Source organism: Apostichopus japonicus, chromosome 13 (assembly GCF_037975245.1).
Source record: "Apostichopus japonicus isolate 1M-3 chromosome 13, ASM3797524v1, whole genome shotgun sequence".
Taxonomy (NCBI): domain Eukaryota; kingdom Metazoa; phylum Echinodermata; class Holothuroidea; order Aspidochirotida; family Stichopodidae; genus Apostichopus; species Apostichopus japonicus.
In genome coordinates this window covers 4,532,208-4,548,554 of record NC_092573.1, presented here as the reverse complement: position 1 = coordinate 4,548,554, position 16,347 = coordinate 4,532,208, and the positions used below count along the sequence as shown (strand labels likewise).

At 37.1% G+C, this 16,347-nt stretch overlaps 1 protein-coding gene across 1 annotated transcript; it reads left to right on the top strand.

The window, feature by feature from the left end:
* The first annotated feature begins 545 nt into the window (after nt 1-545).
* LOC139978827 (glycosylated lysosomal membrane protein-like) lies at nt 546-14,481 on the top strand. The gene is made up of 7 exons (XM_071989343.1): nt 546-1,219; nt 2,179-2,469; nt 4,190-4,357; nt 5,140-5,364; nt 6,747-6,854; nt 8,580-8,743; nt 9,681-14,481. The coding sequence occupies exons 1-7, from the start codon at nt 1,118-1,120 to the stop codon at nt 9,865-9,867; spliced, it is 1,245 nt and encodes a 414-aa protein (XP_071845444.1). The 5' UTR covers nt 546-1,117; the 3' UTR covers nt 9,868-14,481.
* The last annotated feature ends 1,866 nt before the right edge of the window (nt 14,482-16,347 follow it).

Below are 16,347 nucleotides of genomic sequence, written 5' to 3'. Positions count from 1 at the left end.
TTTTTTTTCTTTGGGGGGGGGGGGGGGGTTCCGTTACTCACGTTTTGATTGCAGCATGTTATTTAAAAGCCACATTGACTTACACACTAAATCACAAAGTAATGTGTTTCTAAGTCTAGATAGTTCAAACGTTACCCATCTCTAGATAGCTGACAAGTTGGCCATTCAGGCCATCGATTTTATGTATGACCGACAGATGACTTTTTTTCTCTGATAGCCTGAAGTTTTCGTCAACTTGTAAATAAACCTTTTCACTCGTTATTGTAAACAATTTTCTGCGCTGCTCATGGGAGGCCAAAAGGGGTGTAAAGTTGCCTCAATTGACACAACGTTTATATGAAAAAAATGTCCTCCTGTTGCTTTTTTGGCAAAATTCCTGAACACTCGGACGTATTGATATAGACTCTATATGGAGTATGCCACGCGTCCCAGTGCAATTTTGTTTTCGTAGTACAGTTCGAAGCGGAACCTTTCAGCCGATTTTTGATCCTCGGTCTAGCTTGTCTACCTTCACAATTTGGCCGTGATATTAATTAAGAAAAGCATGTGACGTGATTGATCACATGTTAGAACGTTCAGACCTGTGAAACAAGCTTCAATGTTGTAATACTCTGTACTGAGCTCCGAAATTTTGTTCGGAACGTCGAAATATATCACTTGTCCAGGGCATAGGAGCAGACAGTTTAAACTGTGGATCGAGAATCAGACCACTTAGTGAAGCAATTTTCTCGTGATTGCGCAATTGTGTAGTGTTCCGTAACTGACTGGTGTGTCTTCCTTAGTGTAACTGAGGCCGTAGCCTAAACTCATCAGCACCTGTGCTTGTGTACTCCATATAATAGCCCAACTTGACAAAACATATAGGCCCAACAACATCCGCCAAAATAAGGCAAGCTGTGTTGAAGTAATGTTACTGGATGGTTACCTAATTATTGACGTTGTGTGCAGTGCAACCTGTAAATCGTAGTGCTAGCTGCACTTAGACGTTGTCAGACTCGCAATTGCATTACAACAAATAAAACACACAACATCCAGGAAGGACATTGATAAACAAACCTGTTCCAGTGCCCAGTCTGAGAACCATACTTAATTATAGTAGACAAAACATTTGTTAAAGATGGCTGACACTACCACTTGGTTAGGATTGCTACAAATAATATGCACTATTCATCTATGCACAGGTTCATCTGGATCGGAACCATCACTCTCAAAGAGAAATGTAAGTTGTTAAATCTAAGGCCTTTTGCCTACAGTTGGCCAGTGATCTTTTCCTATTTGTGTTTCATAGTTCACATAGGCTATGCCAAAGTGAACTAGTATGACGCATTACATATTGATCCATGACACACCAGACCATGACAAGAGACATTTTAAAATTCGATTAAGCAATTAACTAAGTCAATTCTTACTTTTACTTAGGACATGCATACATACGTGTGATTAATTACCATATATAGCTTAACTGGTGATGTTGAATGCCTCCATCGCCCTCTGAATTTGAGAAAGTGGTCAGACACTAAGGTACACTCTCTGATGTTGGATTGTGTGGTATTCCCTGGAGCAGCAATGGATGCAACAATTACATTCCTGCTTATTATTCTCTAATGTTCATCAAAGGGAGGTTTGATATAAGTGGTTGTTTGTCCATGTGTAACAGAAATCAACCACTGAGGATCTTGTTAGTTTCTGACTAACCTTGAGAAATCTGAATGATCAAGGAGTATGAGGACTTCGGAGCATTATCTGGTGACAGAAACAACATAAGTGTACACTGGACAACAGGGTGCAAGGGACTAAAGTCAGGCATATATATTGGATACTTTTAGCCTCTCAGTCAGTAATGATAGTTTACTTAATTAGCACTAAACATACTATCAAACGGAAACTCCTCGGGTACGTAGGAAAGTTGTGCTTTCTGTTGGGGTGCCTCCTAGGAAAGGCACAATATATAATACAAACGAGTTGCGTGTAAATAATAAAGCTCAGTGCGGTCAAGTGGTTCCTTCCAGATGTTCTGTAGGCGTTGAACATGGAAATCACTGAACTCATTTAATGTACAATGTTTCTTTTACATGTTGTATCCATTTCCATTAATGAGCACTGAAATGCTCAGTCCTTTGGTGTTATAACATATAAACAATTTTATTATCATAAACTATTTGTCTGATTCTCCCACAGGTAACATCAACGTTCAATGAAGGTTGTAACATGACATTCTGTCTTAAACCTAATGGAAGCTCATATATCAATCTCTTCCATGTAACAGCTAAAGGGGAAAATGATACTATCCACTTCTTGTGGAGTTCTTATGGTGCTCTAACTGGCATTGTGGTTAGAACTACAAACGATGCTTCGTTAAGAATTGACTGGAAAATGATGGAAAAGAAAGAGATCATGAAGGAACAGAATGCTATCCGTTTTCTTCCGAAAGATTCTGTCTTATTTTCTTCTGCTGTAATCTTTAGTAGGGTGAGTAGTTTGATTACCTGACTTTCATGGTAGACGAACCAAACCATGATCTCGACCGTACATGTACAATGTTGTTCAGTTAGATATTTTGTAACTTTCAGCAGCTGAGTGAATGATGTCATGGCAGTTGAGAAGAAATTTTCTTTGTATTTCCTCATTTAAATCATGTATCCACAGACGTAAAATAACATTTTTAATTCAACATTGTGTTAAATTAAGTCCCTGAATGTTGCATCTCAAGTCGAGTTCCAAGGTAGTAGAGAGTTGAGTTGAGTTTTTGTTTACATGTCTAGTTGAGTCCTTCAAATACCTCAAGACTAGCCACATTGGAGTTTCTTTTAGTGAGTCCAAGTTACGTGGAGTCCTTGAATATTTAAGTCCAGCGATATCTATACATTATGTCAGGCGTGCAGTAGTTGTGAATACACTTACAGTTTCTTTCCAGTGACTGTGTTCTTAATTATGCTTAATGACCTTTTAATAACGCACTAGACCTATTTGCCAGGGCAGCCAGTCATAAATCCATGGATTGCTTTTGCGCTGTACTGTTGTCAGAGTTCATGTAAACAGTTAAAATGGAATGTATTTTGTATGTTAAAATATTTTTATTTCATTTTGACTGATGTTCAATTCATAAAATTATGCAACAGTGCAGCAGCAAGTCAAGGAAAACATATGTATAATGACTGCACATTGTGCATGGGTAGGCACATTGCTGACAAGTAGGTGCGACCATTGTACCAATTAGCTGTTGTGCCATAGAATCTGCTAGTATACAGTACCTTAAAATGTAGAGGTGTAGTGATTTTAAACTCAAGTCTGTTTACACCTGAATTTTAGGACGAATTTGAGTCATGTGGAGTCACCAAAGCTAAAGACAATAAATTGACACTCAAGTATAGTGGGGTCTTTTGACCTAAGTTACCAATCAGAGAAGTTGAGTGAATATTAGTTTTTGCAATTCAAAGACTCAAGTCCATAAAACCATGACTCTAGTCAGACTTGAAATCTATGATTTTGAAAATAGTCTTAATACAGAGAACATAAATTTTGAATCTAGTCACATTCCAAATGTATCACATTTCAAAGATAAATCAGCATGGAGATTATAATAGGATAGTAAAGCATGTGCAAAATACTGCCATGGTGACATCACAGGCAACCATGTACTGTGATTCTCTTCCTGGATTAAGGGAAGGTTAGCCTGTCAAATGTAGGTTTACCATTGGAGACACCTTATACTTGATCATCCAAAAATTATGTCTGTATTTTGTGATGTAAGGGTAGGAGAGATTCCATAATCAGTCCTTCAACCTTGTAATGTCAGTGAAGGTCAAATCAGATCTTTCATTTATTCTTTCATATAGATAATAAAGGAAAGATTTGGTCCATCATGAAACTCTGACCATATCCAGACAACTTTGTTGGTATCATTTATGTGATATAAGTTTTAACGACCTGCATTTCCTTAAAATCGTTCCAGGGAATAATTGATCCAAGTATCACACCCCAAACTGCTATGTAAAGTAAGCAAACTGCTATTTAAGTGCAAAGTTGTGTAGCAGTATTGTACTCAGGGACAGTGGTACTTTATAAGAGACAAAAGTGCAGAGCTTTCAAAACAGCCAGACAAAATCGGAATCCTAAATTATTCCTTGGAATTGACAATAAATTAGTTTTTTATTGTGATTTAAGTATTTTCTGAATTTCTTTTTAACAGCTTATAGATTTTAACGATACCGATGACACTGCAAGTCTCAGTAAAGCAACAGCTATGAACGTGAGACTGTTTGAAAACCTCAGCTGGGACAACTTCAACTTGACGATTGATCACAAAAAACATCAAGGCAGATTTGTGTCACCATCGTTGGGAAATCTTTCTCTCATGGTATTACAAAACTTAATCCTATTATAGAAGCAGCATATAGAAGAAAATATAAAATATTGTGAAGTGGTTTATAAATAGGGTATAAATGGACTTGCAATCTAAAGATTGCAGTTTTCAGACCTGGTCAGACCTTGTATTCTGTCTCTGTGAGCAAGGCACCCAGTTGCTTCTCTTCACCCCTGGGTATAAATGGAGACCTGTGAGGTACATTGGAAATATAGTTGCCTGAGTCGGGTTGTGGCTGCACCGTATGAGATGTCTGTCAGATAACATGTAGATGTGCTGCACCTATTGTGCCTGGAGAGACTTGTGTACACATGGATGTGTTGGTACAACAAGTAACCAGTGACTGAGGAGTTAACTGGTGTAACTATGCATGAGAGGGCCTAGATACAAGACTGTAAACATTCAACATTAACTTTTAAACTTTTGTGTACAAGGAACCCAGAATGCAAAAAATCAGAGATAAAATAGAAAAAACAGAGGTCTCACAACAAAAGAAGAAATATCAGCAGAATGTTCAATTCTTCTTCCATGGTAATGTCCTCTCACTGTGTGTATCAGACAGGCTTAATTATCTACTTGGCAAAATATAGTGAGGAATTGGTGGTACTAGCAAACATGTTTGTGTGAAATTCATCAAGGTTTTCCAACTATGCTGGTAGGAAGTGGACTTTGGTTACAATTTCTAGGGTATGAAACTACTTGATTTATGATAATTCTTTTAGAAAATGTATTTAATTATAACTTTATGAGACATTTTCCTTTAATGTATCAACTAGGTTCAAAGCTTTGAGGATGAGGGTAGGGGTTCCTTGCTTCCACGACTGCGTCACACTTCAAACAGCTCATATTTTGAATTTGCATTGAAGAATATATCAACAGCATATAAGCAGCCAAGATTTGCAGTGGAAGTAATTCTTGTGGGTGGAGACAAGCAGCAAAATGGAACAAGTTTCTCCATAAGTAGATCGATAGCTGATCAGTATACACCTTCAGTGTTTTATGTAAGTATGGTCTGTAACTGTATCACACTTATCCACACTTATCAACAGTATGAGTGCAGTCTACAGGGCTAATAATAATAATACCCACTATGACCAAGGACTATTAAAATGTTAGTACTGGCAGGCAGCTGTTCACATAACAGCTCCCTGCCTGTTGTGGTTGTGTGGATAGCATTTCCCTCCTTAGAACAATAGTGGCCATTGTAGTACAACCACGGTTAGAGAGGGGGGGGGGAGGGCTTGTTTTGTTGCTGTCTATCAAGAGAGTGTGTATTTGGAAGCACTGTCAATCATGATAGGATATGCATATTCAGTTATAGAATGATAATGACTACCACACAATCTTGATCTTCCTGTTTACATAGCCCATTTTCTTTTAAAGTTTCATGGTATTTTGGACAGCTCATGTATGAAATGTCCTATCAAATACCCAAATGTAAATCACTTCTTAAATTGACCATGGTTCCTTGGATGTTTTAACAGTTTTTGGCAGTGCCCTAAGCTCATTTAAAATGTCTAGAGATGTATAATTGTAGAATAAGTTTATATAATTTCTTAATGTGTGCTCTGTATTTATAGTAGGAGAAACTCCCAGGAATGCCTTCTAAGGTAATATCAGCTTTAGAGCAGGTCCTTTGTTACATTTATTGGTCTTGGAATCATTCCCAAAATTGTGTACACCAGAAATGACATGATTTGAATTAGATATGCCAACCATATAAGGACTTTCTCCTAAAATGGACTTGAGTTGGTCTTGTTTACACAGCCACTCCACAAATCTCTCTATTCTTTATGCCATTTTGATGAAACTGCAAGTTCCTAGAATTATGTAGATTGACATTGTTAACCAAACAATGGAGGGTGTTTATTATAGTTCCCTGCCTCACAATAAGGGCTTCCGTAGCTTTGATAGTCTGTCAATATCAAAGGTGTCTTCTTAAGTGACCTCTGCCATTTTCAAATTTATTTTAAATTGATGGACCCTTTTTCACCTTAGGAATTGCCAAAAATTGTGGCATTGATCCAGAAACAGTTAGTTAGCTCTAACACTTTACAAATATGCCAGGTTTATAACTTGTATTACTGGAAGGAAGGACAAAGGCAGACTCATTCATGACAACCTGACAATTCTGTTACTGTAAATAGATTTTGTGTCCCCATGGTGACCTGACAATTCTGTTTACTGCAAATAGACAAAGTGTCCCTCAGTTAACCTGAAGGTACCCTTTTGGTGTGGAGTCACCTCTTGCTACCAGTCAAACTTTGAAAGTTCATATGATGATTGAAAAATTTCAGTAAAATACCTTAATCTTGTATGAGTGTTTGCTGAGTGTTTGTGGGTTTTGTAATAATTTCACCTGTTACTTATCTACCTCATACAGGTGGACAATATTAACTTTGCTAACTCTAATAGTAGTCAGGGAGGTTATATGTCTTGGAAACCAGTCGCATACACTGAAGAAGAAAGACACTTGGCTAATGGGAGGATGGTAAGTCCAAACTGGTGTGAGCTAGTTCATACAATATGTAGAGAGATGGTTGAATTATATCAATATCATTAATCAAAATAAAACAAAACAGTTAGCAAACTGTTTATCCACTAAAGAGCTTGTGTAAGAGAATTTGTAAAAGTAAGTGGGCCTGACGTTTCAATCCTAGCAGGATCTTCTTCAGAGGCTGAGTGACAGTAATAGAAGGGACAAAAACATGCACAGAATACAGACAGGTTAATGAGCATGGTGAACACAAAAGAGATAGATGTAAGGGGATTAGTAGACAAGGGATGGAGAGAAGAAAGAAACTAACAGGGGAAGAGGAGAGGTAGGAGATAAACAGTTAACGAAGAAGATCCTGCTAGGATTGAAACGTCAGGACAACTTACTTTTACACAATTATGATTGATAACAGATATCGATTATAATTTATATCCTTAATCAATGAACTGTCTAATTCATGTATTGCCCTCCATAATTGAAGCTGTGCTCCATATGAGGTAGAGTGGAGCATTTTATCTTGCAATTTCAAAATCCTTCTCCCAAACATCCTCTGTACTACATTGGTAATGTTTTGACAGCTAAACTAAAAAGCACTAAAATCTTCAATAATGACAAGGTTGTGTCTTCAGTTACATAGGGCCATGCATGCTGTGTGGAACATGCAAAATGGTAGACATTTTAATAGGATCAGCAAGCTAAGTCATCAGAAAATGTTTGCATACTTTGTGTGATGATTTTTTTTTTTAATAACAATCTTAAACTGATTGAGATGGATTGAAACACTTCATGCAATTTTAAAACCCTCTTCCAATCTTTATCTTATAAATCAAGCCAAAAAAGCATTAAAAATGTGCAACAATAACAAGGTGTTTCTTCTGATGTATTAGGCCATGCATGTTGTGGGGCACACACCAATTGGCAGATATGTTCAGTGCACTGTCTTCAGTACAAACCTCTTTTTGTACATAATTGCAAGGTTATTTTAGTTTTCTTCACACCTTTCTGTCTTTGTCCCTCTCCAGTTTATTCCTTACCCTGTGCCTTTAATCCTCTCTTTGTCCCTCCACAGTTTATCTCCTTCCTCTCCTCTTCTCCTGTTGCTTTCTACTTATAATCCCCTTTCATCCATCTCATTGTGTTCACCGTGCTCATTAACCTGTCTGTATTCTGTGCGTGTTTTTGTCCCCTCTGTTACTGTAACTTGTCATTTAGCCTCTGAAGAAGATCCTGCTAGGATCGAAACGTCAGGCCAACTTACTTTTACACATTATTTTAGTTTCATGATGATCTAAAAGCCTTGCAGTAATGATGAAAATGATGTGTGTTTCTATGGTGTCTTCTTAGCTGTTAGCTGAGTATCTCTAGAACAGATTCTTGAGTGGGTTAAATTGTAACTTCCCTTTAGATGTAACTTGTTATGCCCTGTTGGTTAAAGTGTAAGTCAAATATTATTTTCAGGTCAGCAGAGAACAAAATGCATGAACCATGTACACATGATATCTTAGGTAAGAACAATTGGAAGGATGTCTTACTGCTTATATGGAAGACTTGATTGTCATTTGATGTCACTTCCTTAGGAAAATAAAACAAAAAGAATTGTATCATCAAACCCTCAATGCATCATTTCAGCAGCTTATTGAGTCATCAAACCCTCAATGTATGATTTGTCATTGAGGTTTTTCATCCACTGTCTTTTTAAAACTCTTTTCTTTGGCTCAGGTACATCAATACGGGTTGAACACCACCAGCGTAGGTTACGTCCCTTCCTACAGCATTGCTCATGCTTTTTATGGTAATCTGAGCCAGTTAAACCTGTCATCTATGAACGTGTCCTTCGGGAACGATGGAGATGGTTATTACGCTGCGTCAAATTACCTCGTATGGTAAGATATGCATACAAAACTTACTTTTTGTTGCCATCCTGGGAATCATATGTCAGATATCTCGTAGCAGTATGTTTTGTACTCAAACATCAGTTGGTCATAGTCTTTCAGTTGTATGGAACCACTTCATTTTGGACTAGGTTTTGGTAAATCATGGCAAATAGAATGCATAATTTAGGATAAATGTGCAAAATGTAAACAATATTGCTTCTTGCCACTACGTTTCCTTTTTGATCCATTCTATGATAAATGCTATTAAAAACAAAAGGTGCTGAAACTGGACTTAAAATCTATAGTTGGTTATTGTTCATTTACACTTGATTTCTTTTTATTTTAAGAAAAATATAAGATATTCATAAAAAAGGAGATGAATATATAAATGCTAAAAAATATATAATTTAATCCATAAAAGTTTCAAAAAGTATTTCTGAAATTTTAAGTACTCTAAATGTTGTCAGCATTCATATAGAATTCTTAGCTTTTATTTGTAGTTATAAGTTGTTTTTATCATTTCCTTTTTTGATTGGATCCCTTGATTTCAAGCAATTTTTACCAGACAATGCACACATTAAGTTCCATCATATTTGTTGTTCAGACCCACAGTTACTCTTCTTTTATTAATCTCTGAACCAAGGCAAATTATTAATGGTCGTCCAGTCGTTCAAGATGACCATCTTTCTGTTTGGACGACAAAATCAACTTTGGAGGTTGTCCGACAGGCAACGTGGTTGTTAATTAATTTGACTTCCAAACATGGCAACTATAGTATCTATCAGTGCAGCTACGTATCCATACCTCAGTCTGAAAAGTTAGGGAAAATGCACAGTGACCGTACACCACTATATTTGTTAGGAGAGTTGCTAGTCTCTGTCGTTCTTATTGCATTTGTCTAGTCTACCACCCTACTGTTGTTATTGTTTGATATTTATTTTTACAGGGGAGGATTAATCGGTTATGGTGAGGCTCCCCTCGATGGGCTTTCAATGCTCATCCTCATTATCATCTCTGCCGGCCTCGGGCTTCCAGCTCTTTTGATTCTCGGTGGTGGATCCATCATATGTCTTAAAAAGTTGGCAAAGAAGAGGAACTATGATAAGCTTATGGTTGATCCAGGAGTCAATTGATACCAGAAGACTTAGATGTGTCATCCTCAGGCAGGACGGAAACACCTTAGCTTTAAGAAGAAGCAAACCCATTTCGATCATAGTTACCTTAAATGGTAGAGATGTTTCTGATGAACAACTCTCCCTAAAACCTAGGAACTATATTGCTCTGCCTAAGAGGTATAATGGCTTAAAGCTTTGTGTCGAGAGTGTATCATTTTGTCAATGTGTGATGTCATACTGGCAATAAGAGGTCGATGATATTTATTCATATTGTCAAGGTTAACCCAATCAGTTTTAGTGAGAAAAAAAACATTGCCAAAGTTAGGTGGTATGTATCACTGCAATATCTTTGAATCAGCAATTATGACACCCATTTTTCAAATAATCAATGAACTAAATAAAGAAAAGCATAATTAAGTTATGAAAAGTGGTTCAATGAAGTCATATTTATACTTGCAACAGTCCCCAAGCTTACTATTGGCACAACGATATCTTTTGAATTGGATAAGATAATTAGTAGCTGCGTGGTTGAGGATGAGTTGTCTATCACAAGTATTACAAAGCTATACAAACTTTTAAACGTGGTGAAGTTTCTGAGGTACTTTTCGACAAAAGTTATATAATTTATGCTGTGACAATACTTGGCAGTCAACTTTGCCATCAAGCAACTCCAATTCAAGCAGAGGCTAATTGACAGTAGTAATACTCAATCCATGCATTCTGATATTGCTTGATGGTCATTATTAAATAAAGCTAGGTCTTGGTATGTATGTTGTGATAAGAGAGTAACCCTACTGTTAGGCTGTAAACAAATGGGTATCATTCCTTCAGGCAAATGTATGCATATCCTCAAAACTAAGCATCTGTTGTGACCAGTCCTGATGTGTCTAGAACGTTAAATGACATCTGTGTCCATCAATCCATCCTATCGTAGTATTGATGGACAAAAGTAACACATAATGTCTTCCAGTCCCTTATCTCTTCTCTGACGGTCAATTTGATATTGCCAGATTGTAGTAAACACAAAGCAACATGAAGATTAAAGTAAAGGATCCTGCGTAAAGGACCTGATATTTTACTTATAGATAAGTCTCCCTCCTGCCCCAACCCTTAAACATATCTCCTTATCTTTAACCTAGTTACAATCCTGGTCTTGATTTTCATTGGGTATGTTCATTTTGGACTGGTGCCTTATTCTAAGCTCACAGAAGACAGGGGTCTCATTTTTAGCTCATACCAGCATGCTGGTGTGAGCTATTGTTACAGTGCGGCGTCTATCACTCTATCACTCTATCATTCTATCACTCTATCACTCTATCCGTCAACAATTGGTAAAACCGCTCCCACTTGCACAGTGTTTGATGGAATTTCATGAAATTTGGACACAAGGACCATTGGGTATAGGGCCATCAGAGATGGTCCAAAATTTGGGGTCAAAGGTCACCTGTGGGCCGTAATGGGCCATTTTGTGGAAATACGCAAAATGCTTCTTCTCCTACAGATTCCATGGTACAATGTTGAGGGTTTGTCACGATAGTACTATGGTAGTTTTACCTTCAGGGTGTTCATGAATTTGAGCTCAAAGATCAACTAGGGGTCTTTTGTGGCCCGGGCCGCGGCCATATATATTCAAATTGCTCCTGTTCGTACAGTGTATGGCCAATTATAATGAAACTTGGTCACAATGTTCCTCGGGATGAGAGTTACAAGGGGTGTTCGGAAAATTGAGGTCAAATGTCATTTAGGGGGTCATCGGGGGTCATTCTTTGTAATATTTTCAAATATCTCAATCTCCTCAAGATTTTGATGGATCATATTCAAAGTTGAACTGATGATTGTTGGATTGTGTATGAATAAGGTGATGCCTAAAAATTTTTGGTCAAAAGTTAATTAATTACAATTAATCCCCATTGTTTAAAAAAATCTGAGCCTTCACTTTTTGCCAAAGCTCCTTTAATTTGTCTCCCAGTGTCTGCAGTGTTTGTTTACATTTGTGGTTAAGCTCTGCAGAGGCTGTTAGTGGAATTAAAGCAGGACTGGGAGTTGTTATTAACTGTTGTAACTGTAAGCATGAGAGCCCTATAGCCAATCAGCACTTGCCGATTCTTAGAAGTCTTTGAGCCTGAGGTATGTAGGCAGCTTGTGAAGTTATGTCTTGTAGGGAGTGCTTGTGAAGTTATGTCTGCTAAGGTAGAGGGGAGAAAGTTTAATAGGGTAGGTCAGTGCATGGTATTGTTTGATAGAGTGGGTAAAATAGGATTTAAAGGGGGAAAATATGAATTATAGCCAGTGGTGTGGCCAGGATTCTGCTAACGGAGGGGGGGGGGGTATCCCTCATGGGCCCAAAATTGGTTTTGTGGGCCCTACATTTTTCAGCTCGAAAAGGTATGAGCTTCTGCACCATTGGTGCTCTAGTATACATAAATGAAAGAATTTTATAAGTTAACTGGCTCGTGAATTGAATTACGCAACACATCTGTTTTGTTCTGCCCTAATATTGCCATCACAATCCTCTTAGCTTGTTCATCCACATAGAAACTGCAGTGCCTTTCAGAATGATGCCAAGTTGAAAATGACTTCTTAGGCAACATATCTGCTTTGTTCTGTCCTGAAATTGCCATCACAGTCCTCTTAGCTTCTCCAACTACAGTGCCTTTCAACTAGAACGTTAAAGAGTCATCTTCAATACATTGTACTAGTATCTTGGTAACAAGTTTGTATTTGAATAAACTGATATACCAGACTTACAGAGTTTTTCAAGAACAGACTGGAGATTAGACAGAATGTGTAGTTTGTATAATGTACTTCATTTTGCATTGCTTGCCCTTTTTCTAGATATTAAATCTTTATTGCGTCATTCTGCAGAGATCACTAACGTTGAAATAGGTAATCATCACATATGACTTTGTTAATTGAATTTAACTAATTGATATATATTTTTATTAAATTTCTAATGTCTGACATTATTCCAAACCTGACCAGCATTAGGTCTGTGATTTCTTTATGACTACAACTTATTTCTTCTTTCTTTCTTTTCAACGTCTTACAGTCTACCATGCATCACCAGTTTACACTGAGATTATTGTAATGGTAGAATTTGTAATAGAGACTTAAGCTTAAAAGTAGTAAAACGTTGTATCTCTACTTTGTACATTCCATGCATTTCTGATTTGTTTCTAATTACAAAAGAAAGACATAAATTCTGTAAAAGATTTGTATAACTGTATCTGGTCTAGATTTACTTTTATAGGGAAGATTGCTACCATTTGTGTTTTTTTTCTCGGGGGGGGGGGGGGGGGGTAAGTAAAGTTAACATTACAAGTGTGTCTCAAACTTAGAAATCTTACTATGCTTTATTCACAAACAAGCTTTAAGTAGTGAGTTATGAAGGGTTCTATTGAATTCTGCAAAAAATTATAATACAAAAAAAGTTTGGCCAGGCACAATTACATATTGGAAATTCAAAATCCATCAGCATATTATACTTGTTTGTCTTTCGCATAATTTTAATGAGTCTTGGCTAGTCAATTTAATCAAGTGCATATTGTTATGGGATTTGAGTTTTAAAAAAAATTGTCCATAATAAAAAAGCTACTTTAATAAATGTAAAACGTGGGGGAACACTTCTGTATCTTTATCACGTTCTAACTAGTAAATGTGTGAATTCCATCCAAGATATTATCAAGTGGAAATTATTTTTTAATCAAAGTATGCAGGTTTTTTAGAATAATAAGTAAAGCTTGAATAACGTTCATACCTCATAATGTGGGTCCACACTATTGAGTACAAGAACACTTTCATTTCTTTTTTTCTTTCTTTTTATGGTGATGGTGGTGGTGGTCAAAGGTTAATTGAGGTTGACAGAGGTCAATCTGAAAACCCTGTTCTCAGATTAACTTCAAGTTGGACACACTTCATATGTGGTATTTGGATTATTAGGTACAAGAAGCTTGTCTGCTGTTCTCATGTGATATCTGGCAAGGAATCATTAAGCTTTTCCGGTTATGAAGTAATACATATCAGCCATCAGAATAGAATGCTTAGATTATGTAGCATTGGTGCTCTAGTTACAATAATGATGCACTGTGTTTGCTATCAAATTGTAAGATTTAAACATTTCTTTATATTGGCATGTATAATTTATGAAGTCTAAAACCATAAATACAAAAGTTTTGGTACAATAATTACAAATAAATGGGGGATTTTGTACATATTTTTTTCATGTATCACTCAAAGTGTGTGATATTTTGTCCATCATTAGTTTGATCCTGCTAATCAATGGTACAAGCTGTTAGTCTCAAGTAAACCAATTAAATCCCTTATATTCAGCATTCTCCCAGAACAGCATTTGATTTAATTTACGAATTTACTGAAACAATTGTTTGGCCAGGACCCATTTTTGTAGATGGATTTATTATGTTGCAATTCCATACATATCAATGTTGTAATGATGTAACTCGTTAGATATGTGCACAGCAGGCTGTTAGTTTGTATCACTCTTACATGATTCTTGAATACAATGAAGAGTGTGCATACCATTTTCATTTGTTTAACAGTACTACAGAGTTAATATTTGATATTAAAGAATGCGTTTGTATATGTAGTTTAAATAAATCTATAATGGACACTCTACCTACTGTATGTTGTCTTTAATTCTGTGGAATGATGTCATTTACCCTCATGATCTATGATACAGGTGTCAAAGGTCATCAGTAGAAGGGTGTGGATGATTGTAGGTATGTTCAGGCACCATGGACTACTGTCACTGTCTCCGATTTTGAAGTTGGCCTACATTATGACACTGCGAATACAAATACGAATACTCAAGGTCTTGGGGATCTATCCCATCCTCCCCTTTTGTCAGCCTGTTTATAGTACATTATTCCAGAAATTGGACCAATTGGTGTAATTATACACCACTATGCCAGTGGGATGCACTTGAGTTCAAGGGGGGGGGGGGTCAAATTTCCTGTGATTGATTAAGGTTGGATGCTGAACTTTTGTGGAAGGGCCAGAGATGAATGGAGGAGGCTGCACTGGCCGGGGATCATTAAAACTAACCCTATGTAGAGTGCCAGTGGTTAGGTTCCTGTACTTGAACATAAGGAAAGATAAAATATTAAATGGTGAATTCGAAGCCATAAACAGATTATAATGTTGGTCAATATAAGCAGAACTAAATACACAATTGTATTAATAAATATAGTCCAAAATTCCCCTGAACTGGTTTATGTATTGACTTCAAAGTTTATGGAAGGGCCAGATGTGTATGAAGTATTTATAAAAAGGGTTGCTGCCCTGGGGCCATTGTAGTTGTCTTCTATAAAGGGAGGTGTGACCCCCCCAGGAAAATAATAAATGTCTATGGTGCAATCTGAGGCAAAATTAGACTATAATTAGGTCAGAATCAATATAAGTAGTCCAAAATGCAACATTTTGCAGGCTGATAAATGCGTTGTGTAAGGTTGAAAAAAGGGGAGAGGGGCAGCGGGTTCCCCGGTAGTAGGCTAGTGGTCCAATTCTTCCCTGGATGAATGCAAAAAGTACCCGACTACTATTTCCCCCAACCTGACTGACACCATGACCCCCCTCCTCGCGCATTATGCCTTTGGAGCCTGACCGTAGGGTAGCAAAATCCTTGGTTAGAAAATGCCTCAATGGTGACGGATAATCCAGTGACCTTAACGTCAAGCTCTCCTAGGCTTCAAACCGACACAAATTTGTTATGGGTAATCATTGAAAGTGCCCACGAAAGGCATAATGTATCATAGCGAAAACCAGGGTAAGACCAGTGGCGTAGCTAGGGGGTCAAAGGGGAAGGGGGAACCATACCCTGGGCGCTGGGTTTGGGGCACTGAAATGGGAGAATGAGAGTTTAAAAAAAATAAGCACTTTTTAGAAAAACATAACGAAATTGATTTATGTCGTCAGATATGAATATTTTGCAGTTGCTTGTAAGAATCTGAATGTAGTTGTTCTTATTAGCAAATTGATAGATTGCGATTTATTTTCAGTCCATTTCGACCGTTTTCTCTTTCACAAAATAGTATAATTATTATTGGGGCGCAATTTTCTACTCTTGCACCCGGGCGTCAAAACCTCTAGCTACGCCACTGCATAAGACTTCATCAGTGTATTCTGCAGGGGTATATGCACAGGTGAAGACGACAAATAGAGCAAAGAAGAACTTGAAGATCTGAAAATGCTACTGTATATTTTCTGCGTTGTGCCCCAAACCACTTACATCCTTGGCTCTTATTCTGGGGGATCTTTTGTACCTTCGGTTAATATATCAGGGTTAGTTACCTCGCCTACAATCAAAAATATACGTTACTTTTAGTGTGTACATTAATTATTAAATAAACAGAACATGGTATAATCCTACCTTAATGGGTTCATACACAAAATACCTTAAGTTTTTGAGAAGGTTAGTAGAGGTTTACATTTTCATTTGTTAATTTGTGCCCATTTATTTTTTCACTGTTCACGTTCTCAACA